Source organism: Microtus pennsylvanicus, chromosome 12 (assembly GCF_037038515.1).
Source record: "Microtus pennsylvanicus isolate mMicPen1 chromosome 12, mMicPen1.hap1, whole genome shotgun sequence".
In the NCBI taxonomy this organism is placed as follows: Eukaryota; Metazoa; Chordata; class Mammalia; order Rodentia; family Cricetidae; genus Microtus; species Microtus pennsylvanicus.
In genome coordinates, this window is record NC_134590.1 from 90,646,902 (window position 1) to 90,673,779 (window position 26,878).

Here is a 26,878-nt window from a genome sequence, read left to right on the forward strand (position 1 = left end):
AACAAAACCAGTAAAGAGCGTACCAACACATGCAGTCTGCTAACCAAAAAAACCCTGACATGCCAGAACAGTTCTCTCTGTGTCTTGTATATAGTACATTCCCACAAAATACTACAGCACTTCATTCAGATTTACACAACTAAATAGAAATGGCTAGCTTTTGGGTAATACTTAGCAGAAGCAGTAAGCAAACATGGATAAATTAATAAATGTTGAAAGAAGTAGGCTGTTCTCAGAATACTTGACCTTAAAACACTCATCCTTAGTGAGAGAATGTCCTTTATTCAGTAGAGCTTAAAGCACTGTACAGTATAGTATCTAAAACCTTCTAAAACTTCTGGCAGTTGGATCCAGTAGTGCTCCTTGATTCAAGGAAGGAATGAAGTTTGTATTCTTGCCTGCTCTATTCACGAAGGGATGTGTTAAAATCGCCTTATGATTTTTTTTTAATAGTTCCTATAGTTGCAAGGTGTCTTGTTACTTCAGAAATAAAGTCTTCATACTGAGAAACTGAAGGACACTTTTCTCTCTGTATTTTGTTGAAAGACAGAAAGAAGAAAGAAAACATAAGAACAGCTTGAAGATAGAGGGATATAAAGTCAGCGAAGCTAGTGTAACAACAGCATGCACCAGCTATTTATACGGAGATGAGAATGACAGAAAACCAAAGGCAGCATCTGAGCTGTTCTGTGTAAGATAGATGTTTAGTCCATTCTTACCAATTATTCAGAAGTTGTAACGCATAGAAGACAGACTTCACATTATTCACAACTAAAATTAAATATAAATTGAGAGAAAATACTTAGGTTTGCCACCCACACAGACAGGCAAAAACCTATGGCAGCCAACTAGTCTTTACTAAGTAAGCAGGAGAGAAAGTCAATGGATTCAGCAAGCAAAACTGAATCTGTTAATGTAGTATGCACTGTTATCATATGTAATTCTGTTAGTCTGTAGAAATGAGACCAATTTCAATTACGATTCAAGCAGGAAACTCACCACTTGGCCCACGTCATGCAGTGGGTCACTGAATTAGGAGCTCTGTTGCTCCCTAGACCTGCTTTTTGAATTTCTGCTTTCTTGTACTTTGTTCACATCTGTGGGAGAAAAGTAGCTCATGTTATTTAGTCAAAGGTTAAATATAACACAATTCATGAAGACGAAAATGCTCAGTAAGCAGGACATAGAGGAATTTGAACCTGAGAAAATTATTAATCTGACAGATATCTATTATGTGAAAGCCTTCTTAAAAAATATTTTAAAGCTTTAAGCAACACAGCTATGAACGTGGTAACTATTTTTTATAAATTTAAGAGTTACCTTTTCTCCATCTTGGTTTCAGAGGCTTGCATACTTACCATATTCTTATACTATAGTAATATGGTAATGGTCATCACATCATTTTATGTTAGAAAGTCTTGCAGTACAATAATAGAAACATCTACACTGTGGTACTATTTACTGTGAACACCAGGGCCAAGGTATACCTATACCCGAAGCTGCTCAGGATCACACTAGTCATAAGGATATAATTTACAAAAGGCCAGGCCAGGAATTTATAATAGCTATCAGTTTTATTATTTATGGAAACCAGGGTACTGAATCTTCTAACCATCTTTGTGAGTTACAAGACATGGAGTTATTTCAGGGGAAGTAAATGCAGGTGGCTTGATCACAGGTGCTTCCTTCTTAATGCTGACATAATCATCTTTTGGGAAACATTTTTCCTATATGATTACTACGAACTCTATTTCCCCCACCACTGAAAACATAACACATGAATAGTGTTTGACGAAACCTTGGCTCCATAGCATGTGATGTTTTCTGGAGGAAGTCTACATTGTGATTTTAGGCCACTCTCGGGAAACATGGACATGTCTTACAGGCAATGTGTATGTATTTTTGAAAACATGCTGGATATATCCTTACAGACATTAGGGAGAAAGTACTTAAGTTTACTTTCATAAAATAACCCATATAGCTTTTAATAAAATACATAATTTAAATGTGTTTTAATTAACAAAATTAGCAACAATTTAAATGTAAAAAGTGCAAAGGCCAGTTTTATGATATCAAAAACTAAGTAAAGCATTTCTGTCATATAGTCCCCATTAATATCAGCTGTTTACCATTGAATTTTATTAGTAGGCTATGAAAAAAGTAAAAATAATAGCACAAAAATATCTTTTTTTTTTTTTTTTTTTTTTGGTTTTTCGAGACAGGGTTTCTCTGTGGCTTTGGAGCCTGTCCTGGAACTAGCTCTTGTAGACCAGGCTGGTCTTGAACTCACAGAGATCCGCCTGCCTCTGCCTCCCGAGTGCTGGGATTAAAGGCGTGCGCCACCATCGCCCGGCTGCACAAAAATATCTTAACTATTAATACTGACTAAACAAAAGCTGATAGTACAAAGCAATGCTATATTCACGCAGAAACTGTATTAGGTGGCACTAAACTATATAAAACTGCAGCATGTGTTCATCTGGTACCTGTGCCAGCACTATTTTTAATAGTAGCTGGAAGAAAAGAAAAGCAGGGGCAGCGATATAAACAGAAGGGTCTACCCACTCAGTGACCCCGTGTACATACAAGAGGATAACCTTTTCACAAACAATACAAATTTAATTAAACAAGGACTTGTTGAAGATGTTCCCTTCCATTCAGTATTAATAGTAACAGTGCAATACAGTGAGTGTACAGTACTCTCCTTCACTCATAGAGTGCCTATGGCACCCACCTAGGCTGAGCTATTACCAGTAACATTTAAGCTGAATCAAAATTGGAAAAAACGCTCCTGAGACAGCTATATATACTATAGAAATAAGTCAGTCAGGATTATGAATTTTTAAATAATCGGAAAGACTGAAGCTGATTTGCTTCAGAGTGACATGAACACAGAAAGACAAAATGATATGAAACTGGAGTCCATGTTTATCAATAGTATCTCCATCTTGTATGAGTTTTGTTTTGGGGGATGGAGAGCTAAAGACTTGCTTTTCTGCTTTTGTTTGGAGTGTTTGCGACAAGGTTCCTCCCTGGCTGGCCTGGAACTCAGAGATCACCAACCTCTGCCTCCCACAGTGCTGGGTGTGCTGGATTAAAGACATACACTACTACATCAGGCAAGACTGTTTGTTTTTTTAAAAAAAATTTCTAAAAATTTACTTATTATTTTGTGTGCATTGTTGTTTTGTCTGTATGTATGACTGTGTGAGGATGTCAGATTCTCTGGAACTGGAGTTACAGACAGTTAATTGTGAGCTGCCATGTGGGTGTTGAAAATTGAACTCAGGTCCTCTGGAAGGGCAATCAGTGCTCTTAATCACTGAACCATCTCTCTAGCTCCAGACTATATTTTTTCAAGTTTTTTTTTTTTTGAGACAGGGTTTCTCTATAGAATTGGAGCCTTCTGGAGAGATGGCTCAGTGGTTAAAAGCACTGCCTGCTCTTCCAAAGGTCCTGAGTTCAATTTCCAGCAACCACATGGTAGCCCACAATCATTTGTAATCAGATCTGGTACCCTCTTCTGGCCTGCAGGCATGCATGCAGGCAGAACACTGTATACTTAATAAAATTAAAAAAAAAAAAAAGAATTGGAGCCTCTACTAGAACTTGTTCTGTAGATCAGGCTGGCCTCGAACTCACAGAGATTCACCTGTCTCTGCTTTCCCCGAATGCTGGGATTCAAGGAACATTCCACCTGGCTCAGACTATGTTTTTAATACAACAAATTTTAGAATGAAGACTATCTACTTTTTTATTTTCAGGCTCCCAAGTCCTAATTTTATACTCTAACACAATGTATTAACTTTTAAAGAGTCTGCATTATAGATGTACACATTTAATTTAGTAGCAAATGACAAGTTAAATTTTTCATCATTTAAAAAAACTTGCTATGCTTCTGAATAGAAGTAAAAATACAAATCCCAAGATAATGAATAACTAGGTTTATTTCTCTTTGATTCATATGTAAAAAAACTGGAAAAAATTTTATTAAGGGACTCCAAAAAAAAAAAATAGTGGTCTTGAGCTATTGTGTTTAGCAGGAAAAGATCGGCACCAAGAAGGTGACTATAACACTAATGTTCCTAGTCACTGTGCAAATCACATTTAAGTTTGATGGAAAAATTTAAGAATAACACATTTATGATTAAACAATATTTTAAATTTGAACAATGTTTTATGAATATGAGAATTAGTCCAAATAAAGTTGAATTATTTCTTTGGAAAGAGAACAGGACAGATAACATGATTAAGTGACAAAAGAAAAATGACATTTTCAAAACCATTTCCATTATTAATACTATACATATGCAACATGAAGTGCACACTCAGGAAATAAGGAAGAGTGAGACAGAGGAGGCAGGAAGAGCAAATGAACACTCTTTTTAGAAGCAGCCAAAAAACGACTTGGATACGCTTTCTTGGTAACAGAACATGCACTATTTTAACATGCTTCATGATATCAAAGAATATCATCTTTATCAAGTGACAAAAGATGTGAAAGAAAAACATGTATGGTTGGTTTTTTAAAGGCGTGCAAAAAAGTACAATGTAATTACTATTTCATGCAGACTTTGGTGTGGTTACACATGTTTATATACATGCCTTTTTATACAGCTGAACTCTATGTAACAATCTTAAAAATATAAACCTAGCAAATAACATCAACATATTTTGATCAAACACAACCATATTCATACCAAACAGTCTGACTATCCTCTGAAACTGATAATGCAGCTTCAGTGTCATCAGGGTAGAGGCAGGCAGGAGTGAGAAGACTGTTGCTATCTACAGAGGACTGTGGGTTACTGTTACTAGGGTTCTGACTATCACAGAACTGTTCATTATGTTTCTGTGCAGCTTTACCCCAAGAGGCAGAGACCTGGTCAGTTACTGTAGTGAGTGACTTTGGAGGTAACCCACTTATGTTACTAACCAACTCTGTGTTCAGGGATAGAAACGTTTGAGATGAATGAACCACAGTAAATGGCCCATGACTACTGTTAGCTGATATTCCAAATGCATCATCAGACATTTTGACAGTGGCAAAAGTTTGTCTTAAGAAATGTGGCCTTCCTGGTTTTGGTTTTCTAGTCTGGGTATAAAGAGACTCAGATGTGCCTGCAGCTAAACCACCTGGGAGCTGACGCCCTCCAGCATGTGTCAGCACATCCGAAGACCACTGCTGTAAATGGTACTCACTAGATGCTGCAGTGATGCTGCTATCAGCAGTAGGTGGTGCTGAATCAACTGACACGGGCAGTCTACTGTCCTTGGTCAAAAAATCATGGATGCTGGTCCTTCGTGTTGTTCCTTCAGCAGTAGAGATCACACTGCTTGCACGAGGTAAAGTGGCATAAGGATTGCTATCTTTTGATTGTCTTGACACACAGGTTTCTTTTACTAGTTTTATTTTTCCTTGAGTGCTTGGTGTAGGTTTCCCTGCAGAACTAATGGAGGAGGCATCTTCAGTTTTTCGAGGACCCGGTCTCAAAAATTCAGGTTTAGTTGTCCGTCTATCATAGAAGTCCCCTGGAGTTTTTCCACTTACTGACCTGGCCAGGGCACAGCTAACTGGTTTGTCTTTTCCCAGAAAGTCAGAAGAGACAGACAAACTTTTCATTACTTCATCTAAAAGATTCTCTTGACTTGAGGACTTCAACTGTTGGAAGAAAAAACAATACAGATTACTGAATATAACCATATATGGAGTCTCCTGATAAACTGAACTATACACTATTGAGGTGCTGTTATCTCTTAGTGCTCCATAATTAAAAAAAAATTCTAAGGCTCATCCACAAGACATTTAACTAGTGTTAAATCAAGGTCACCATTTGTTGAACTAACCTGTATTGAGGTAAGCTTGTTGCTTTCTTCCAAGAACTGTTGTAGGGTAACAACCTCACTTCCAGGGGAACCAGCTTTAATCTTGTGATGTGCTCGACTTTCTACTGTTTCAGACATTTTGTGCTGGAGCATAGGACTTGACCTGGTCTGTCTTCTCAGATACTGGATTGGACTGCTACCACTGCTGGACCAAGCCTCATGATCATGAAGCAGACTAAATTCTCCACTGCTGTGGCTTTGTGGCCTGCTTTGGTTATTAACTGCACCTGCTTTCGGAGTAAATGCTATGTTGAGACTTGAATAATACAAATGAGATAATAATATTATGTAAAATTTGTTAGCAGAGCTCTAATTCTGTAGGTAGCCACACTGACTCTAAACTTCACTTAGACATGCTTAGGAAAGCTATTTTACTTGTTCCTCAGTCTAAGAACTGCATGCCACAGCTGCTTTTCTGGCTTTATTAAACTGACAAATATTCTAAGTTCTATAAGGGCAAAATATACTTTTATCACCAAAGTCAAAGCCAAAAGAAAGTTTCACGTTAAACAATCATTCAATATACTGAAGACTAAATGAATGAATAGAGTAATAAACATTAACAATTTAGGTTCTAATAACTATAAAATATCTCAGTTTACAAAAAGAAGGTATTTCAAATTATTTCAGAATGTTAAAGCCCAAAACATGTAAATGCAAAAAGTATTTTAATTCTGTCTTTATGAAGTCTTGATTCAACTGCTTATTCGAAGATTTCATATTAAATGAAAAATTCTAAAATGTCTAAAAAAATTTAAACAGCATACACAAAGGGAAGTCAAACATAAAATAATTAGACAGGTCCCATAAAAAAGAAAACAAAGTATTTCAGAAAGCATCTCACTGGATAGCCTATACTTGTTTGGAACGTGGTATGTACGCCAAGCTGGCCTAGAACTTGCAATTCTCCTGTTTCACCATCCCAAATGCTGGGATTACAGGTATGTCACCATGTGTGGCTTAGTCTTTCTTCAATATCTGGAATATCTGATTGGTTCTGATGTTCACTGTTAGTACTGCTACCACACAACCTTAAGTTTACTTGAGGTTGAATCATATAGCAGGGACACTCGTTCTAGAATAAAGTTTGTAAGCATATGCATTATTCCTTTATAGGACAGATTATCAGCAATAAATTGTACAGTACATCATGAGAGAAAATTATTCCATCATAAAGAGTAAGGCAGTCATGGAAGAATTTTCTAAAATTATATTATTTTTTAGAACTAAGACTTTCTTATATTTTCAAATCAGAAGGGATTTTTCATAGTTTCAGACTATATTATCAGATATGATTTATAAAAAGAAAAATTGATTCCCCTCAAAATCATGTTTCTGATCATTGTAATAAGTCATAAAATTAATTATAATAATGACTAAGACAAATAATGTTATAATCAAAAAGCAACAGAACAAATGCATTCATTGTAGTTGTACAATTCTAGAGCATAGAGAATAGCTATGGAAGTGTTTAACAAACACAAGAGTCTGTAAAGGCAATAATATATTTTAAAGAAAAAGGTACTAGTTAAGGGTTCCAGCTATTAGAACCCTCACCTTGGAATACACATTAAAAGACAAAATAAAAGAATATTGAAATAATTCTTTATATGAGCCATATGTGCATCCATATAATTCCTTTGTGACATACACATATACACACAAAAAATAAAAAAGAGGTATGTATTCTGTTGACAGAGTAAGCTAACAATATTTCTAAAATACAAACAAGGCAAGTTTAATGAACATGCATCATGAAGAAACTGAAGGACACCCATTTAGATGTCAAGCACAAAATGTCACTGAAAATACGGGCCTACGGATAATTCTGAAACAAAGATTACAGTGAAGACTATTTTATCTGTGAAAATGAAGAACTGAAACCAAAATAAATGCTCCTGATTTTACATTTTCTACATTGAAATACATCCGTATCACAATGTAAAAGTGCAAGCATTCCAGAGAACTATGTTTCAAACATAGATAATTTGGATTTTGCACTTTTCATCAGAAAGTTCATCCCATTTCCAACGTTTTCCACCCTTGTTCTAGAGCTAAACTCAGACAGGGCCTTGTGCATACTAAGCACAAGGTGCTCTACCACTGAACTGTCCTACTTGTAAACAATACTGGAAACCAGAGGGAGCACATGAGTTAATTTACCTACAGCATACCTTTGACTTCATGGAGTGAAGCATTATTATTGCTATTGCTAGTGGAAGTTCTGCCACTATCAAGGCTGGCTGGTCTTGAAGCTAAATGAAAAAATCAGGAGACAGTATAATGAAACATCCATCTGATAGCACTGAATTTTACATGCTGGCCACAGAAGGCTTTGAGAAAATGATCATGCATACTGTCTCAGCCTGGGCATGCTCACAGAATGGTGAATCATACAGATTAGAAAGAAAAGACATCTTTAAGTAGTTCACTAAGATGCTTTGAAACACGCACTTCTGGAAAAACAGCTGCAATTAAAAGATGGAGAGGGAGGGAGAAAGAAAGGAGGAAAAAGATCACATTTATATTTGAAAATGATTTCTAGAGATGGATACCACAACTTTTTCAATTTAATAAAATTCCATGTTCCCCTCATCTCTGCCAAATGCTACAGATTTGGTAACTTACAACAGAAGAGGTAAGGAACCTCCATGCTTCAGAGATGCCATGAAGTGGAGGAATGTGACCATCTACTCTGTTAGCAACACACACACACGCCCCACATTATTTTGTTTTAATTTTATGTGTATTAGTTTTTCCTGAGTGTATATGTACCATATTTGTGCCTGATGCCCTCAAAAGTGAGAGAAGGGCATCAGATCCTCCGGAACTGGTGTTGCAGATGGTTGTGGGCCACCACGTGGGTGCTAGGAACTGAACCCAGTTCCTTTGCAAGAGTAGCAAATGAACTATTGAGCCATCTTCCTAGCCCCCAACATCCTACATATTTAAGAAAAGTTTTAATTTATAATTATTATCATTTACATGCACAAGTGCCTGTGCACATGGGGGTAGGTCAGAGGGCAAATCTGGAATTTTCTTTCCATCCACCATTAAATGGATTCTGTGGGTTGAACTCAAGTACCTGTGTGAGCCATTCTGTTGTCTCTAATAACATATATGTCTCTAATAACATATAATAACCTATATTCTTTATAGAATATAGTACGGACTTATGCATGTGAATGCAGTATCTGTAAAGGCCAGAAGAGGGTGTCAGTGCCCCTGAATTTAGAGGCAGTTTGTGAACTACTCCCTGTGGATGATGGGTACTAATATGAGTCCTCTGCAACAGTAGTAGGAATGCTTTTTTTTTTCTTTTGACACAGGGTTTATTTGAAGCCTATCCTGGGACTTACTCTGTAGACCAGGGTGGTACTGAACTCACAAAGATCCACCAGTCTCTGCCTCCCAAGTGCTGTGATTAAAGGTGTGTGCCACTACTGCCCGGCACAGTATGCACTCTTAACTGCTGAGCTATCTCTCTAGCCTCATACATCTTATATTCTTATCTATACAAGGGAAGCTATACAGTTAACACTGCTCCATGTAACTTCTTACATACCTGCTTACTCATAAAGTTTCTTTTAGCATGTTATCTATTTGTTACTAGTAATAATTTCATTTAGTAACAGGACTTTCCAAATAGAAATTAAAAAATCTAAAATTTATCTTTTATCAAAATAAGTATTTAAAACCCAGTGATGAAATGTAACTCTTATAATTAACTGTATTTGAGAATGGTAACAAAATTACCTCTGAAGATTATGTAGGCATACTTTGTAAATGACCTTGATTAAAAGAGAATATTCACATGAAACAATAATCTTAAGAGGGAAGAATGCATATTAGATTAGAAGAAACAGAAGTGATGCCACATCCACTGACTCACTGCAAGCATCTCAGCATTCCCATTCAGTATTTAACGTATACCATCTAAGTTAAGTTCATTGCTTACCATAAACTCTGGATCCCGTACTAGAATCATCACTAATACCCTGTGGACTTACGTCTTCAAAGGATGTAGTATCTACATGAAATAGCAAAATGGATATAAATATATTTTGTACTAAAACACTTTTGCTATAATATTTATACAGAATGTGGATATTCTTTTTCAGTCACACAAGTGCATCTTGATTTAATGTATTCACAGATTCAGGTAGAAACTGGAACTAGAAGAAAAGAGTAGCTCTGATAAGAACTGACTTGTTAAGAAAACACTAGAAGCAATAAAACAATCTCTTCTGTAACCCTGCAAAGCAAAGCAAAAGCCTGGGTGGTTCTATGTAGCTCTCTTAAGTTGCAGTGCTTTTGGGTTTTAAGAAGAAACATACCGCTCCCTCCTCTTCTCCACTTTTTATTTGGTTTTCTTCTCTTCATGTAACCTCATTAGCTATTTATTATGAGAGGAGGCCTATGAAAGATTTTCATTATTTACATACTATTTTAAAAGTTTGAAATAACTTGGAATTTTCCCCATATCAAATCTAAACATGGCTTGATAATTACTTCAGGTTGTTTGAGGAAAAAAAAGTACATAGGAAAGTCATATTAGAATTTCCGTTGCCAACAGTATCACAGCACAGTGCAAAGAGCAGACAGCCTATACCTTTATTATTAACCAACTGCTTGGATCGGAAGGCTGCAGAGGAGTTGACAGTTGAAAAGTTGATGGCTGTAGTAGAGAAGGCCATAGCTCCCAATTCTTTTCTCCTTTTACCCGTTGAAATATCATCAGGGACCTCCAAATTTTCAGTACTACCTGTCCACTGTCCTCCTGCTAGGACCATGGACTGCACCAGGTCATTCATGGCTGGGATGCAAATGAGAGCAAATGAATCAGCATGGTTAATGGACTGGCTCTTACTTCTATTGTGTATTATAAATGATCTGGTTTTGTCTATGAATTAATGCAAATGGGCCCCAAACTGTAACTACAAGCCCATTTGAGTAATGACATGCATTCAACTGAATGAAATGATGCCGAAGGCTGATAAACTCCAGGACTCTTACCACCCCCACCCCACTGCCTTTAGAAGACAGACAGGAATTTTACTATATACAACTGCCATGCTTTTGTGCTATGAATTAGAAGCCTTCACAATGTAGTTTTGTGGTGGCAAAATGGAATGAAATAAGATGGAGAGCAGTATTACAGTGCCATTATTGAAAATGAAAGAGTCCTTGGTCAGAGCAGGTTACTGAATAAATTCTTCATCTTTATAACTCAAGTAAATATACCAATGTATAAAAACCTGGAAGAGATACTCAAAGTAACAGACATTTAATGTGATTATGTCATTACCCATTTCACTTAAAAAGAGAAAGCCATGATTATTACATAAAGAATGACAAACATTTTCAAGGGTTATAGGCCACTTTATTCATTCATTCATTTAATTAGGTTCATTAAGAAAATAAATTCCTAATGCTGAAGGGTTTGTTATATTTTTCCTTAAACTTCTTTGGGGGGAAAAGCTGTATGGCATATAAAATTAAGTTTGCTTGTTTTTGCCAGTTTTAAGAATGCACTGGACATTTACAAGTATATTACATGTATTACTAAACATATGCATATATATGTATGAATATACATATAATGCAAATTCAATGCCTTTCTGAAAAAAATATTCTTCCAGCTCCTCATATTAAAGGAAGACTGCACTTTGCAAAATAAGCAATTAGTACAGTCCAGAGAAAGGTTAGTGAAAAATTAGTGATGGAAGCCAGTGTGGTCATTTGAAAGAAGCTGAACTGTCATAAAGTCTTACACATGGAACGACGGTAGCAGGCCTTCATTTTGTCTTTATCCTTCGGTCTGTTCCTCAAAAAGGGCAGTCTTTTCAGTGCAACCACTTTAATGTCAGAGCATGAGGAAAAACAGAAACAGGGAAATGAAAGAAAAAAGGGAGAAGAACAGATGGGAGTTAAATGTTGAAATTAAGGACAGGAATGAATGTTGGTCTCACTATGTACGCTACATTACAGCTAATACCTCACGCTGCGGAGGATAGTGAAACAGGAAGCATGCACTCTGATACTGTAAACACTTAGAAAGCACTGAAGACAACCATGAGGAACATGTATTTTGAAAGCACTGGCTACAGTCCTATAAAAACAGGAACTCAGAATTACTTAGGAAGAAACCGAATTTCCTAGTTAAACTGTAATAGTACACTTTTAAAATCCAGCTACCAGTGGCTTATAAAGTATGAAGCATAGAAGGCTCACAAGCATCTATTTTATTTACAAATTTTAAGTATAAAGGCTTTCTTTAAAAAAGTTAGGAACACACATATCCCACCAAGAGAATTTTAGTAATATATATATATGTGTATATCTATGTCTTATACAGATGCAGATAATACACACATATCAACCAAAATTAGGGTGGTTAGATATTTAAAGCAAAATGAGCTTTTTAAAAAAGCCTATTTTTTTGTTAGTCTCCTAAAGTTTAATAAAGAAAACACTGATTTCAACTGGAATCCAGTGCACTGTTTAGCAGCGCTGTGGAGATACACACTCTTTCAACAAGTCTTTTTTTTTTTTTAACAAGTCTTCCTAAAGATAAAACAGCAGGTATATCAGGCTCATTTTACAAAAAGTTGATTGAGAGAAGGAGGAAAAAGAATAGTCTGACATCAGCAATAAGTGTTAGCACTAAGTTCTTTAAAAAAAAAGTAACAAAAAAGGAACCCCAAGGCAAGCAAAATGGGAGGGAAACATTTAAAGGTATTTGGGGGCTGAAAGAGAGAGGGCTCAGCAGTTAAGAACACTGACTGCTCTTCAGAAAACCCGAGTTCAATTCCAAGCACCCACATGGTAACTCACAACTGTCTGCAATTCCAGTTCTAGGGGATCCAGTGCCCCCTTCTGGCTTTTGAAGGCACCAGGCATGCATGTGATATCAGACATAAGGGCAGGCAAAACATTCATGCACATAAAATAACATAATAATAAACAACAAGTTTAAAATATATTTTGAAGGGCCCATAGGGTAGATTTATGCAAAAAAATACAAAAAGAAGCACTCCACAAAAATATTTTTTGTGAATTAAAGTACTATTGCTCAAGTATAGGAATCATTAGAACAAACACTAAGCTACATCTCAGTAGGGCTTAATATAAAAATAATTATGTTTATGAAAGCATTATATACAACCTTAATAACTATGTTCTTTCTCAGAAGGTTGTCATCAGCAAATAAATATTAAAAGCTATTTTTTTTATAAATTGCTAAGTATTCATTGAAAGAGGTGCAAACTAAACTAGCTTCTTAACTTGTCTGACTGCTGTGAGCAGAGTCATGATTCATCTAAGCTTTTTAATTTGACATATATCTTTTCATGCTTGATAAACATAGCTGGTCTTAATGATCAAAAAGGAATGAACCAAACGCAATGTAAAAATGGACACTTAGCTGAAACAAAGCTGAATGGGTGCAGCATGCACATGTCATATGTGATACTTTTCTTTTTTTTCCTTTTTCTGTTTTCAGCTGTTTTTCAAAGACTGCTTTACTGACATGACAGACAGACATTCTTCCAAAATGGACAGGATAAAAAGAATTTAAAATTTGCCAGGGATGTGATTCTTCTCATGGCAATTATGTTTGAGACATATAATGTTCTTTTCCCAAAGCATACATATATCAAGGGTACATAGTACTGAGTTTATGTTTATTAAAAAATCAAAATCTAAAATTGAACAATTGAAGAAAAGGAGAATATTGTTTCTTTCTGATTTTTATCCTGAATGTTCCAGGAGGTAGTATGAAAGAATGACTTACACTTTGGACAGATAGGATAATATTTTTTTTTTTTTAAAAAGACCTTTGCAGCATGTGGTGTGTGTGGGCGCTCATGTCTAAATTATACATCTGTAACTTAAAATAATTAAAGGACATATATTACATTTTCTTAGTAGGATGCCAGAAGGTGTCTGAAGGTAGCAGATAAGCTGACTTGCTAGCTACGTGAAAAGGAAAACTTGACGACCTCACCACACCAGTACTTATCAATTAGGGGAACAAGGCTAGATGGCAAAAGACCCTGGTAATAATCATCTTCCATGGAGCTATAGGACTGTACTGCTTTCTAGAGATGTAAGCTATGTATGCATCTGTATTTTTTGTTGTTATCACTGATTGACTATCTAGGCTGCTAAAACTGTATTGTGAAATATATGTTACCGTCCAAATACCACCTCCTTTTGGAGACAATTCATGAGGTCATAACATCGTACCTTTTGTTTTTTTGAGTATTTTGAGAGCCATCCACATGGATAGCCTACTTCTGAGAGAAGCAGCATCTGCCTTTGTTTACTTTTTATTTCAAAAGAATAGTGTAGTCTGTTAGAAAGACTATTTTAAGCCTGGTGGTGGTGGTGGTGTATATCTTCAATTCCAGCACTCAGGAGGCAGGGGCAGGTGGGCTACACAGAAAAATCTGTGTTAAAAAGCCAAAAAAAAAAAAAAAGGTTTCATGTAGCCAGGCTGGCCTTGAACTTGCTATCTTGCTATATACCACTAGAAGATTCTGAACTCCAATCTTCTCGCTTCCACTGAGATTACAGGTATGTATCACCACACCTGGCAACATGTATGAATTTAGTGACACTGATAATGATGTGATCAAAGTATATACTTTTTAGGTATTTCATGAGAATACAATCAACTTTGTAGACATTTTCAAAGACATGAGTATTGAATTCTTTTTCTCCTTTTCTTAAAATATATACTTTTCAGGCTCTTTCTTTGGTCTTGCTATTTAGCTAAAACACACACCAGCAGTAATGAACTAAAAAGTCTATAAATTTTATCAGTATTATGTGGGACTTTAAGTCTAACAAAAACTAAATTATAACTTTATACATTTACATTTCCCTATCTTTATTTCATTTTAATCAAACCTTAGCAAATATTCCTTAACTTTAGACAATTCTATAGTACCTCTTCAAATTAGTATTTATTTTTCTTTACTTCCCCAATACAATAACTGTGTTCCAATTTTATATCCCAAAGCATATGAGCAAAAACCGTATTATAAAGCACCTTATTTTGTGTAAGTTATAAATACTAATGAAATGAAATCTCATTCTTATTTCTTATCCTTACAATTCTTCTGTGAAGCCTATTTAACAGCACTTTTTAGGAGCAGATATAGCCAAGCTGTTATTTCAATGTTCTTTTTATATATTTTACTTTTCTAGTATAATGAGAGCTATCTCTATGTACATGTCAGAAAACCAGGTAGTTGTACACTACTGTAGTCTGCAATTAATTTTAGAAACAAAGTCAAAATGAAATATCATTCATCAAGCTAAAAGACTGTTGGAAGTTGTTTAAAAGAAATCTTTAGACAAGATTTTAAATCAATACTCTGTTTAAACACTTAGCACTCACTGCTGCTCTTCTTGGTCCCCAGAGTTTGGCCATCTTCTAAAGAGTTTGACCCTACTGACGAGCTATCTTGACTATCTTGATGAGGCAGCTGAAGAAATCCTTCACTGGAGTCTGAGCGGGTAGGCGTTAATGTTAGAGATTTCTGACGTTCCCGATTAATATCTTTCTTGGACTTTATCAATTTTCTCATTTTTAGAGTAATCCAGTTGCCTCTCCTAATAGAATTAAAAGAATTCTTAGTCTAAAGTTCAACAATAAACCTCATAAAATGAAAAGCCTCAACAATACTACAGATAAGGTTTTCTTCAAAACAAGATCCATAAAATTTGATTAGTGGTACCTTCTAGGAGGAGATGGGTCATAAAATTTGTATTGATCCATAATTTTCTCTTCTAATTTCTCTTTTTGTCGTCTCAATTCATTTAATTTATCACTATAAAAATGGAAATTACATTTTAGAATATGCATAATATCTTATAAGATGACTCACGACCATGATCTTCATTCCAAAACATAAACACCACAGACCATTATTAGTAACTGAGACCTAAATAAGGAACATGAGTTTCTTCCATAGCTCTCCTTTAAATGTATTTAAATAAAGGTATGTAGTGCTTAGAAGTTTCAATTTTACAAGAGGATTTATTTGAAATTTTCTAAATATAATCTCATCATATAATTGTCAACAGCTTTGTTTTTTCCCTAGCCTTTTAGCATCTCAAACATTTTTATAATGAAGCATGCTTTTTTAAAAATAAATAAAAACTGTTAGATATTTATTTTCCCACTTCTTCATGCAAATATTCTTTCCTTTTAGGCTGAATTACTCATGCTTAACTTACCTTTAAAGATTTAGTTCTGACACTCCTTCCCCCAATGGATGAGTATTATTCTATTCTTCACATCTTAGTCTCATTTTATGTTCTTGCTAATTGTGATGGTTTAAATAGGTATGACTCCCATAGATGTATGTTTGAATGCTAGGTCCATAGGAAGTGGCGCTATTAAGAGGTGTGGCCCAGCTGGAGTACGTGCAGCCTTGTTGGAGAAACTGGGTTACCGTGGAGGTGGGTAACACATATGCTCAAGCCACATCCAGCATGATGATTCACTTCCTGCTGCTTGAGATCAAGATGGAGAAGTTCTCCAGCATCATGTCTACATGCATGCCCCTTGCATGATGATAATGGACTAAACCTCTCAACTGTAAGTTAACCCCAATTAAATGTTCCTTTATAAGTGTTGCTGTGATCATGGTGTCTCTTACAGCAATAGAAACCCTAACTAAGAAGTGTTTATTACATACAGAAACATTGAAGATCACAGAGCAGGGTCTTTAAAAAAGCTTTCAATACCAAAAATACTAATTGTACAACAATTATTTAATGATGCTCTACATTGAGGAAGGTATGAAGTTTATATTAAAGATGAAAAGTTAAAAGTGTTTTGCTTCTAATACAGTAGGAAAGAGAACATATTATATATGTGTGTATGTGTGTGTGTGTGTGTGTGACTATTACAAGGCAATAATAATAACCAAATAAAGTATTGTGGAAATATAATAAACTTAAAAAGGGAAAACATTTCTATCTTAAACATCTGAAAAATCCTCATGAAGATGAAGGCTATATTAAGCAGGGTATGACAATTCATGACTATAATTCTATCACTCTAGGAGAATTACCCACTTTGAAGCCAAGATGATGTACATAATGAGTTCTAGATCAGCCAGGGTTACATTGAGGATAGGGTTGGAGAAAAGGCTCACTGTTACTTTGACTGCCAAGCCCGATAACTCTGAGCCTCTGATTCCTGGAACCCACATGGTAGAGATAGTTGATAGCTGAGAAGCTAACGGCTACACTACAGAAGGTCACAGCTCCCACGACTATTTTCATTTTATCTGATGAATATAATTACAAGCTGCCAACTTTAGGAATACTTGTTTGCTGTCAGTCCTGCCAGAGTCGCAGGATAGAGACAATCAGTTAGAAATGCCTTGAATTTAAGGTGCTTACCTGTAGCTTAATTTTACACATGCCTTTAATCTCAGCACTTGTGAGGCAGAGGCAGGTGGATCTCTGTGAGTTCAAGGCCAGCCTGGTAAAAAAAAAAGTTCATTTTGCATCTCTCAGACACAAGTAATTTAGCATTTGCTAAATTTCTGTAGCCCTTAAGATTCATCTCTCATTACAGAATTATTACACGTATACACAATATATCTGCATTTCTTGTTTTTTGTTTTACTTTAGATGAGGGGGGTCTTTTTTTAAATTTTTTGAGATAGGGTCTGATGTAGCCCAGGCTGACCTTGTTTCTCTCTATGCCAAGGATGACTTAGACCTTCTGATCTTTTTGACTATTACAAGAGGGTTGGGTTGCTTTCAGGCAAGGACTACCAATGACTGCTTTATATGAGACCTCTCTACAGTCCATCTGGGTCTTGAACTTGTAAAGTCAAGCAGTCTGTTAACTGCTGAGACTACAGGCATATATCTTGTTTATAATAATTCTCTTAGGGCAGGTCCCACATGCTTTCTAGTATTAGTATTCTGGTTATTAGCAGAATGCTTAGAATATAAGAATCTTGAAAAATCCTATTAGGGCAGCACATCTCCCCTAAGTTATTTCTTGGCTGACAGTATCACCAGCACGGTCTCATGCTCACCCTGGGAAGGGCCTGTCCCAGTCAGCTCTGCCCTACTCTGGCAGGGTTCTTACCTGACGGAAGACTGACATCTGGTGATGTAAAGGAGAAGATTTACAATCTGACTCCCTCACAAATCAATGTGATCCTGAGAGACTCAACATGGTGCTACACAAGTCTATTTGGGACTGGTAGTAGAATCTTGAGAATTTGAGGCCCAAAACGCCATCTCCTGATCTACCTAAAGATTCTACCACTCATATGAGAAAGAAGGTGCTATTTCTCAACATCTTGAGAAGAATGGAAAGGATAAGAATGCTAAATTCCATCTGTCAGCAATAGAGTGCCAAATTCACTCACCGGCTCATTACTGTAAGACACTCCCAAATTCACTCCCAAATGGAAATGCCTGTTGTCCAGTTCACTAGAGTACCAAAAATTTGTCTAAGCAATAAGATAATTTTAAATAAAAAATATGAACTGAAATAATGATGTAATAACATCAAGAAAAATGTGCATGGATTGTTCTCTGCCAGTAGGCACAGCAGTAACATCACGAATACAAAACTCTTTGGTACCTACATGTACTGTCGTTGTTCAACATGAAAGAGATCCTTGCTCTCCATGTTTTGTTCCAGCAGCGTTCTGTTCTGCAGCATCAGTGTCTGGATCTGATCCAATAGGTGACGATTTTCTTCCTCTAAATTTCCTTTAAGTTGGCTGAGCAACTGTTTAGACACAAATATTTATTTTTGAAGACAGATTTCCATTTTATACAAATTACCTGAAACATCTAAAATATATTAAGTATTTCATGAAGAATCACTTGATCAGAACACTGACACTATGCTAAATAACCTGCTAATAAGTATATCTTAAGTCTTACAAATATTGGGTATAATATATCCAGTTCCAAAATCATTGCCTTCTATATTCAGATTTATTCAAAAGCTACATTCAAATATCTTACCTTTATTTAGTAACTAAGAAATAGATGCTTAATAGGATAGTTAATTCTCGAATCTATACAATGGGGATAGCTTCTATCCTGCCTATATTGCAGCAAAAATTAAATAATTTAGGTAAAGTACCTGGTTGTAACATGGTAGTTACTTAACACGGCTTATCCTTTTCCCAACCAATGTATTCATGTAAGCATATTAAGTCTGCGAATAATTTGGGTTGGCTTGATCAAAGGGAGTAAAGTAATTTAATCAATGATTGGTATCAAGTTAATTTAGACTTTTTGTAAAAAGTCAGCAGAAATTGGAAATATACACTAGCTAAGCCACAGTTTACAAAACTCAAAGGAATTGTCCTAAAAGGTTATCATTCCTTTTAGGGTGGATTTCTGAACCCCAGCATCAGGCTTCAACAGTCTTTTTAAACAGACTAGAAATCTGTATTAAAAGCAGTGAAACAAGCAGAACAAGTCTAACAACTACTATGCCCTACTTTCTAAAGGGGAAGGTAGATATTTAAGAGTTCTCAAAGGTACCAGAAAGAATGGTACTTAGGAATATACATAAGGAATACACATAATACATAACAGTAAGATACAATGGTAGTACTGTATCATGTTTTGTCTATTTTCATATTATAAAATTAAAATGTAATAAGACTTGTCAAAAAACTGAATGCATTCATTTTCTTCCCTATCTAAAGTTTTGTTTGGTTTTTGAGACATGGACTCATGTAACCCCAGCCACATAACTTGCTATATAGCTGATGACGACCCTGAACTTCTGATTTCCCCACCTATATCTCACCATGTCTAGTTTATGCAATGCTGGGGATTGATCCCAGGGCTTCATACATCCTAGAAGGAACTCTTATCAACTGAGCTAAATCTCTACTCCTGTAGTATGAATTCTCACTCTTCCTATCAAGCAGTGAAATCTACAGCCTGTTATAGTGGTTTGAATAAGAATGTGACCACTATGGCTCAGATGTTTGACCACTTGGCCCCTAGTTGGTGGCACTGTTTGGGGAAGTTTAGAAAATGTGGCCTTACTGTTTGTCACTCCTGGTAGACTTTGAGGTTTCAAAGTCTTCTAGATTTCTAATTCTCACCATCCTGCTCCAGCCACTATGCCTGCTGCTTGCTACCACGCATCCCTCCCATGACAGCCTCTGATCCCTGGCTACCACACATCCCTCCCAGGACATCCCTCCTCAGATCTCTTTGAAACTATAACCTCAAATAAACATCTTCTATAATTTACCTTGGTCACAATGCTTTTTTTCCACAACAATAGAAAAATAAAAGTGAAAATTACACATGAAAATTTCAAACCTAGGCACCAGGCATTGTGTGTTTCCACTCAAAGCACTGGGGCCTTCTAGAAGATGGAAATTATGACGAACAGAGAAGAGACAGCACAAACACCACAGACCAACCTGCCCTACAGTGTCTTTTCCAACTAAAGATGCAGAAGTGAACACTTGAGCTTAAATATTAGTGGATATATCAATATCTTCTTGAGCCCCCCATTTCCCATTATCACTGAGGTTCTATTGTTGTTTATGTAGCATTACTGTGACAAAAGATAGTCAGAAAACAGAAAACAATGTAAATGTAACATAATTCAGTAAATTGCCAGGGGTTACATGTTAAACTAGTGCCCAGATCAAGAAACAGAGCAAGAACTGTCCTTCAGAAAAGCTGTGTGCTGCTCTCTATTTACCATCCTTCCCTACCAAAACTGACTCTCATCCTGGCCTCTCTACCTCTCCAAATCTTATTCTATCATTTTGTATTCAATCAAGGGCTAATACTTTACTCAAATTATTACAAACAGCCGGGCGGTGGTGGTGCACGCCTTTAATCCCAGCACTCGGGAGGCAGAGGCAGGCGGATCTCTGGGAGTTCGAGGCCAGCCTGGTCTACAAGAGCTAGTTCCAGGACAGGCACCAAAGCTACAGAGAAACCCTGTCTTGAAAAACCAAAAAAAAAAAAAAAAAAAAGAAAAAATATTACAAACACCTAGAGCAGACAGTTCACACACACTCTAATGTTTGCTGAGTAGCCTTATAGATCATCAGGGACATGTGTTATCTTACCAAACCCACTGTAGTTGTTTCATTTCTTGGAACTCCTAGTTCAATTTCTCACCAGTTCATTGGTCTGTTTGCCTAAACCTGATGTGGCATATCCCTCTATATACTGTGATTACCATTAATGAATAAAGAAACTGCTTTGGACCTATAGCAGGGTAGGACTTAGCTAGGCAGGGAAAACTAAGCTGAATGCTGGGAGAAAGAAGGGCGGAGTCAGGGAGAAGACGTGGAGCAGCCAGAGACAGGCGCTGGGAACTTTAGCCAGCAAGCCACAACCGGGAATATAAAGATTAATAGAAATGGGTTAAATTAATATGTAAGAGTTAGCCAATAAGAAGCTAGAGTTAATGGGCCAACCAGTGATTTAATTAATACAGTTTCTGTGTGATTATTCTGGGGCTAAGCAGCCAGGGACAAACTAGCGGCCTCCTTACTACAAATTTGTGCCCACAAGGCCAACTAAATCCACGTAAAACCTGAGAGGGCTTGAAAAGGAATTCTAGACACAAAAGAACAAAGTTTTGTCACATTTTTTTTCTGAATGGACTTTGTTTGCTGGTGGCACACTGCAGCTCCCTTAAGAGAGGTTTTCCTGACTCAGCAGTAGCAGAAAAAAAAGCCATGGCCATTCTGAAATGCCAGCTTTCTGGGCTGTGCTGCCGATGCAAATTCTGTGGGTCCGGCTATGGAGCATTTAAATAGGGTTTGTGGGCCTGGGTGCTTGTATGTCTGCCTGGGAAAGTAGCTGAGTCCATGCCTGCAGCTCAGGGCCCCCCACCTGGGCAGGCAGCAGGATCAGGACTGCTAGGTATGCATGGGCAGGAGAGCATGGCGGATTCCTACTGCCATACACAGAGATATTTCCAGGCCATGCAATGCACTGCATGGCATATTTAGCTATTATTCAGATAAAAAGGGATATGTGCTGTATGCTCATTCTCAGAGTTAAAGTGCTGAGCATGGCTCCTACCTGGCAGTCCCAGAGATAGCAGTAATGGTACCTCCACCGTTCTGAAAGTGGTGAGAGGTGGAGCTAGCGTCCAGAGCTGCTGCAAACAAGCTGCTTACCATTTTAAAAGTTTGTCAAGATAGTAAAGAAATGCAAATACACAATAGGACAGAGTCAGACATAAAAGACCTCTAAATGGGTCACAGTGTTGGATAAATGTACATAGGCTTGGGAGAGAGAAGAAAAAGAGTACTGAGAGTCATAAAAAGAAGTAAATGGGTTTTTAAAAAATAAAACAAAGTCTTTAAAGACACAGAGAACAGACAGTCATAGATTAAAAGGAGTAAAGAAAAACAAGTCATGTAAAGATGGAAAAATTCACAGAAAGTCTGGATTATCTATATTATTGTGATTTCTTTGAATTTTTTGGCTGTGAAGGAGCTAAGCACAGAGAGACATTTCATTGTACAGGCTACTAAGCTAAACTAGGATATGTATTATAAAGGTATCTTGACTTCAGAATTTGGGTCTAAGGATATGTTGCTTTGGAAAAGAGGTTCTTCTTTTGTTTCCACAGAGGATGAGAACCTGTGGATTCATTCCAGGTTAATATGGTTTGACACCCCTCAAAAAATTACTTCGCCCGACTTCTAACTGAGGTGGACCTAACACATAGGATAGACCATGAAAGACCTGATTAACAATGCCCCCAAACAGCAGGAAGCAGTATGGAGAAAACTATGCCCATATTCCCAAATTCTGTCTATAAATGTTTGTTTACATTTAAAGGGGGATATGATATAGATATGAATAATTTGCATTGACATGGATCTTGGTTTACTGATACAAATTTTTTTTTAGTTCTATGTAAATCCTTTTTTTCTTTTATTTATTTATTTATTTATTTATTAAGGATTTCTGCCTCCCCCCCTCATCCGCCTCCCATTTCCCTCTCCCTCCCCCGATCAAGTCACCCTCCCTCATCTGCTGGAAGAGCAATCTGGGTTCCCTGACCTGTGGGAAGCCCAAGGACCGCCCACCTCTATCCAGGTCTCCAAAGGTTAGCATCCAAACTGCCTAGGCTCCCCCAAAGCCAGTACGTGCAGTAGGATCAAAAACCCACTGCGATTGTTCCTGAGTTCTCAGTATTCCTCATTGTCCTCTATGTTCAGCTAGTCCGGATTTATCCCATGCTTTTTCAGACTACTGATACAAATTTAAGGTCAATTTTTATATGTTTATTTCTGCTCTTGATTAAGGTACTGTGTTTGTCCAGCTCACTTAAAAACATAATGTATAATTAAGAAATATAGGTTAATAGATAATCATCAAGCTTGTAGTCATGTTAGTTAGATTTTCCAGATCTACAGAGATGTATTTCAGATGGATAGGCATTCTTCAAATCTTTCAAAGACTACAGAATATGGCATTTAAAATGTTTAAGAACTTAGGATTTTTCATGACAGTGAGACACATCTGCTTATGACAGTACCAATAACTTCAAGAGGATGATGATATCAAAGAGGCTCCTTATGGAGTTTGCTAGCCATTTGGGCAAGAGACTGCTCTTGCCTGGACTACTTAACTGGACATGCAGGACCTGCAGAGAAATGACTGCTAAACTTGCCTAAAGGTGAGACAATTTTTTTGGGTTCCTGCTTCATGAAAACGTCTGCCAGACACATTCAGGGCACAGAAGAAAGTGACTGACGAACTGCCAATATAGGCAGAACTGTCTTTGAAATTTCCTGCTTCGTGGAAAAGTCTGCTGGATACTATGGGCCTGTAGGCTGAAGATGGATGCTCCAACATTATAGAAAAACTTTGGGTGACTATCCAGGCAGCGAGATGTCAATTCTAGTGTTTTGGAAGTTGCTTACAACACACTTCCCTGTTTACTTAGGTAACAGTGTATCCTCTGGAGTCTTTGATGGAGTTGAATAATTTATAGTTATAGTTTTTCTTAGTTAGAATAAAAGATAACGTAGATATGAATCTTGTAACTTTAATTCTTACTTGATACATGTTTTGTTATATGTAATTTTACTATGTTAAAGTTAAAACCTTCCTTTTTATTTAAACAGAAAAGGGGAGGTGATGTGAGATTTCTCTCTGTATGTTGTGATTACCATTAACGAATAAAGAAACTGCTTTGGACCTATAGGAGGGCAGAACTTAGCTAGGCAGGGAAAACTAAGCTGAATGCTGGAAGAAAGAAGGGTGGGGTCAGGGAGAAGCCGTGGAGCAACCAGAGACAGGCATTGGGAACTTTAGCTAGTAAGCCATAGCCACGTGGAGATATACAGCTTAATAGAAATGGGTTAAATTAATATGTAAGAGCTAGTCAGTAAGAAGCTAGAGCTAACGGGCCAAGCAGTGATTTAATTAATACAGTTTCTGTGTGATTATTTTGGGGCTAAGCGGCTGGGAACAAACTAGCAGCCTCCTTACTAACCATTTTAAGTAGAAATTGCTTATTCGTTTTGCGGCTGCCCAGACCCAAATAATCGCACAGAAAGTATATTAATTACCATACTTTTTGGCCTATTTGCTCAGTCTTCTTACATCTTAACCCACTTTTATTAATTTATATTTTGACACAAGGTTCATGGTTTGTTATCTCTTGCTTCTTCAGCTGCTACATGGAGCCTGCCTCCTTTGGCATCTCCCGACTCCACCTACCCTCTCTTTATTTCATGTCTGGCTTTACTTTGTTAAGCCATTGACTGAATCAACCGATAAAAGCAACACATGTACAGAAGGACATCCCACATCACTCCAGAGCTGTTGGTTTAGAGTTCCTGAGCTTTCACAAGCTTGGTTCAGCTGTCTTTGTATTTCTCTGTCATGATCCCTTGCTCATATAGCCCCTTCTCCCTCTCTTCATTTGGATTACCAGAGCTTGGCTTGTTGCTTGGTTGTAGATCTCATCAGTTACTGGTTGATGAAGGCTCTACTCACTTTGATTCTAAATATCTTCTTAGCATCCCTTTGTTTCTTTGAAACTCCTTTATTTATCTCTGCTTCTTGAGTGAGGATGAAAGATGATCAGCTGTTTCATATCCCTCCCATATTTTTCTCTGCCATGATGGAATGCATTCATCTGAACCACTCCCCAAGTTTCTTTCCGTCATGTACTGGGTAAAGTATTTCAACCTAAGGCTATCTAAAGGTTAATTTTGATGACTCTCAGCAACAGGGGCTTTCTCTACTCTTTTCCAAATCAAGTCAGTATTCCTAGCAGAAATGTGCTCTCTCAGAACTAACAGTAAACAATCCCTCATAACCACTACCCACCCTTGCTCAAAGGGAAAAAGAAAGCCAACATTTGAAACTTCTCAGGTGGTACAGAAGACCAGGAAGAATGATTATTTATTATAAGTACATGTAAACCACCACCTCCATGAGGCAACTATCAACTTTGTACAATGCATGGTTTATTTAAATGTTTGCTAAATAATATTATGTATTATTTGTAGAAAAATGGGGCTAGAGAGATGGCTCCACGGTGACAAGCACTGGCTGCTCTTCCAGAGGGTCCAGGTTTGAGTCCCAGCTCCTAGTTGGTAGCTCACAACTATCTATAATTCTAATTCCTGGAAATTTTAGTCTCTTGGCCTTTTCAGGCACTATACACACATAAGGCAAAATTCTCATATACATAAAATAATAAGCTAAAAGAAAACCTGAACTTCTCCTTTCTTTCTCTACCCTACTCCAACGACTTTGCTCCAAATCAAGTCAGCATGCACCAGGGAAGGGGAAGAGAAGAACAGAGCAGAGAAGCCACAGGTACAAGTGCTGCATGCTACTAAACAGATGTGTACCTTGATTTTCTGTAGGCCACTCTTTGAGTTCTGGAGTCCTAAAATGGGGCTCTCCCACCCCAGCTTTATGCAATTGTTTTGCTGTTTATTAAGGACTTGATTTAGTACCATGTTTCTCACTCTACCATTCTAGTAGAATCCTAACTATATAAATATTTTTATAATGAAATCACAGGCAGAATGAATGCTTTGAATTTTCTGAGCTATGTTGGGTATTAAAGTGTACATGATTACAAACTAATTTTTCATCCTATTGGTTTATGATTTCATGCTACATGTACAAAATCATTTTTCTTTTTCTCTTTCTTTTTCTTTTTTTGTTTTTCAAGACAGGGTTCTCCGTGTAGCAGCTCCGGCTATCATGGAACTCACTTTGTAGACCAGGCTAGCCCCGAACTCACTAAGATGCACCTGCCTCTGCCTCCTGAGTGCTGTGATTAAAGGCACACATCACCACACCCACCACAAAAACATTTTTTAATAATCAAGAGCACAATGTGACACATTTCAAAGCATCTGGACATTTTAAGTTTATACAATTAATAAAAAGGTATGAAATAAATAGTTTTTCTTAATTACTTGTGTATACCAAGACCGTCATTGCAATATGACTCGTTACTTTTTAGGCACGACTTGACACCTAAAAGGAGAAACAATGTGTAAGTCTGTTGGTGCTCACCTCACACTGGTTATTTAGCTTGGTTGATGTGATATCCAGCTGCTGATATTGCTCCTTTAGCTTTGAAAATTCAGCTTCTAATCTTGTTTGTTCCAATTTAGAATTATTTAGAAGACTTTTCACATTTTTATGGTCAGTTTGTAAAATTTCAGTCTCTTTTAAAAGTTGACCATATGTATGATTTAACCTATAATTAAAAATCATCAGAAATATTTCAATACTTTTCACAATATGAACATGCTGTTAAAATCATTCAGACATGTTTAGAAAATATAAAAATTATTTTGCTAGTTACTAATTGATCAGTAATTAGATTTTATGAAAAAAATGACCAATCTGGTTATGATTTCATGGAAATTTCAGACTCTAAATTAAACATGAACAAAGATCAGGTTAAGCAAATCAATCCAGTATTAAATAC

At 36.7% G+C, this 26,878-nt stretch overlaps 1 protein-coding gene across 8 annotated transcripts in view; it reads right to left on the reverse strand.

Moving 5' to 3' along the window:
- Nucleotides 1-262: 262 nt before the first annotated feature.
- Ccdc88a (coiled-coil domain containing 88A) overlaps nucleotides 263-26,878 on the reverse strand; it is a 159,764-nt gene continuing 133,148 nt past the window's right edge. For 2 of the 8 annotated variants that reach the window (XM_075942533.1, XM_075942537.1), the window contains 12 exons: nucleotides 26,458-26,644; nucleotides 18,525-18,670; nucleotides 15,636-15,728; nucleotides 15,296-15,510; nucleotides 11,661-11,744; nucleotides 10,499-10,702; nucleotides 9,845-9,916; nucleotides 8,061-8,141; nucleotides 5,848-6,116; nucleotides 5,203-5,662; nucleotides 1,000-1,097; nucleotides 263-529 (listed from right to left, as the gene is read on the reverse strand). In XM_075942533.1, the coding sequence (XP_075798648.1) occupies nucleotides 1,033-1,097; nucleotides 5,203-5,662; nucleotides 5,848-6,116; nucleotides 8,061-8,141; nucleotides 9,845-9,916; nucleotides 10,499-10,702; nucleotides 11,661-11,744; nucleotides 15,296-15,510; nucleotides 15,636-15,728; nucleotides 18,525-18,670; nucleotides 26,458-26,644 (1,876 nt within the window). In that variant the 3' untranslated portion in view covers nucleotides 263-529; nucleotides 1,000-1,032. Of the gene's footprint in view, nucleotides 530-999; nucleotides 1,098-4,565; nucleotides 5,663-5,847; nucleotides 6,117-8,060; nucleotides 8,142-9,844; nucleotides 9,917-10,498; nucleotides 10,703-11,660; nucleotides 11,745-15,295; nucleotides 15,511-15,635; nucleotides 15,729-18,524; nucleotides 18,671-26,457; nucleotides 26,645-26,878 lie in introns of those variants that run through there. The other 6 variants (XM_075942536.1, XR_012907212.1, XM_075942534.1 and 3 more) reach the window with 6 other exon arrangements.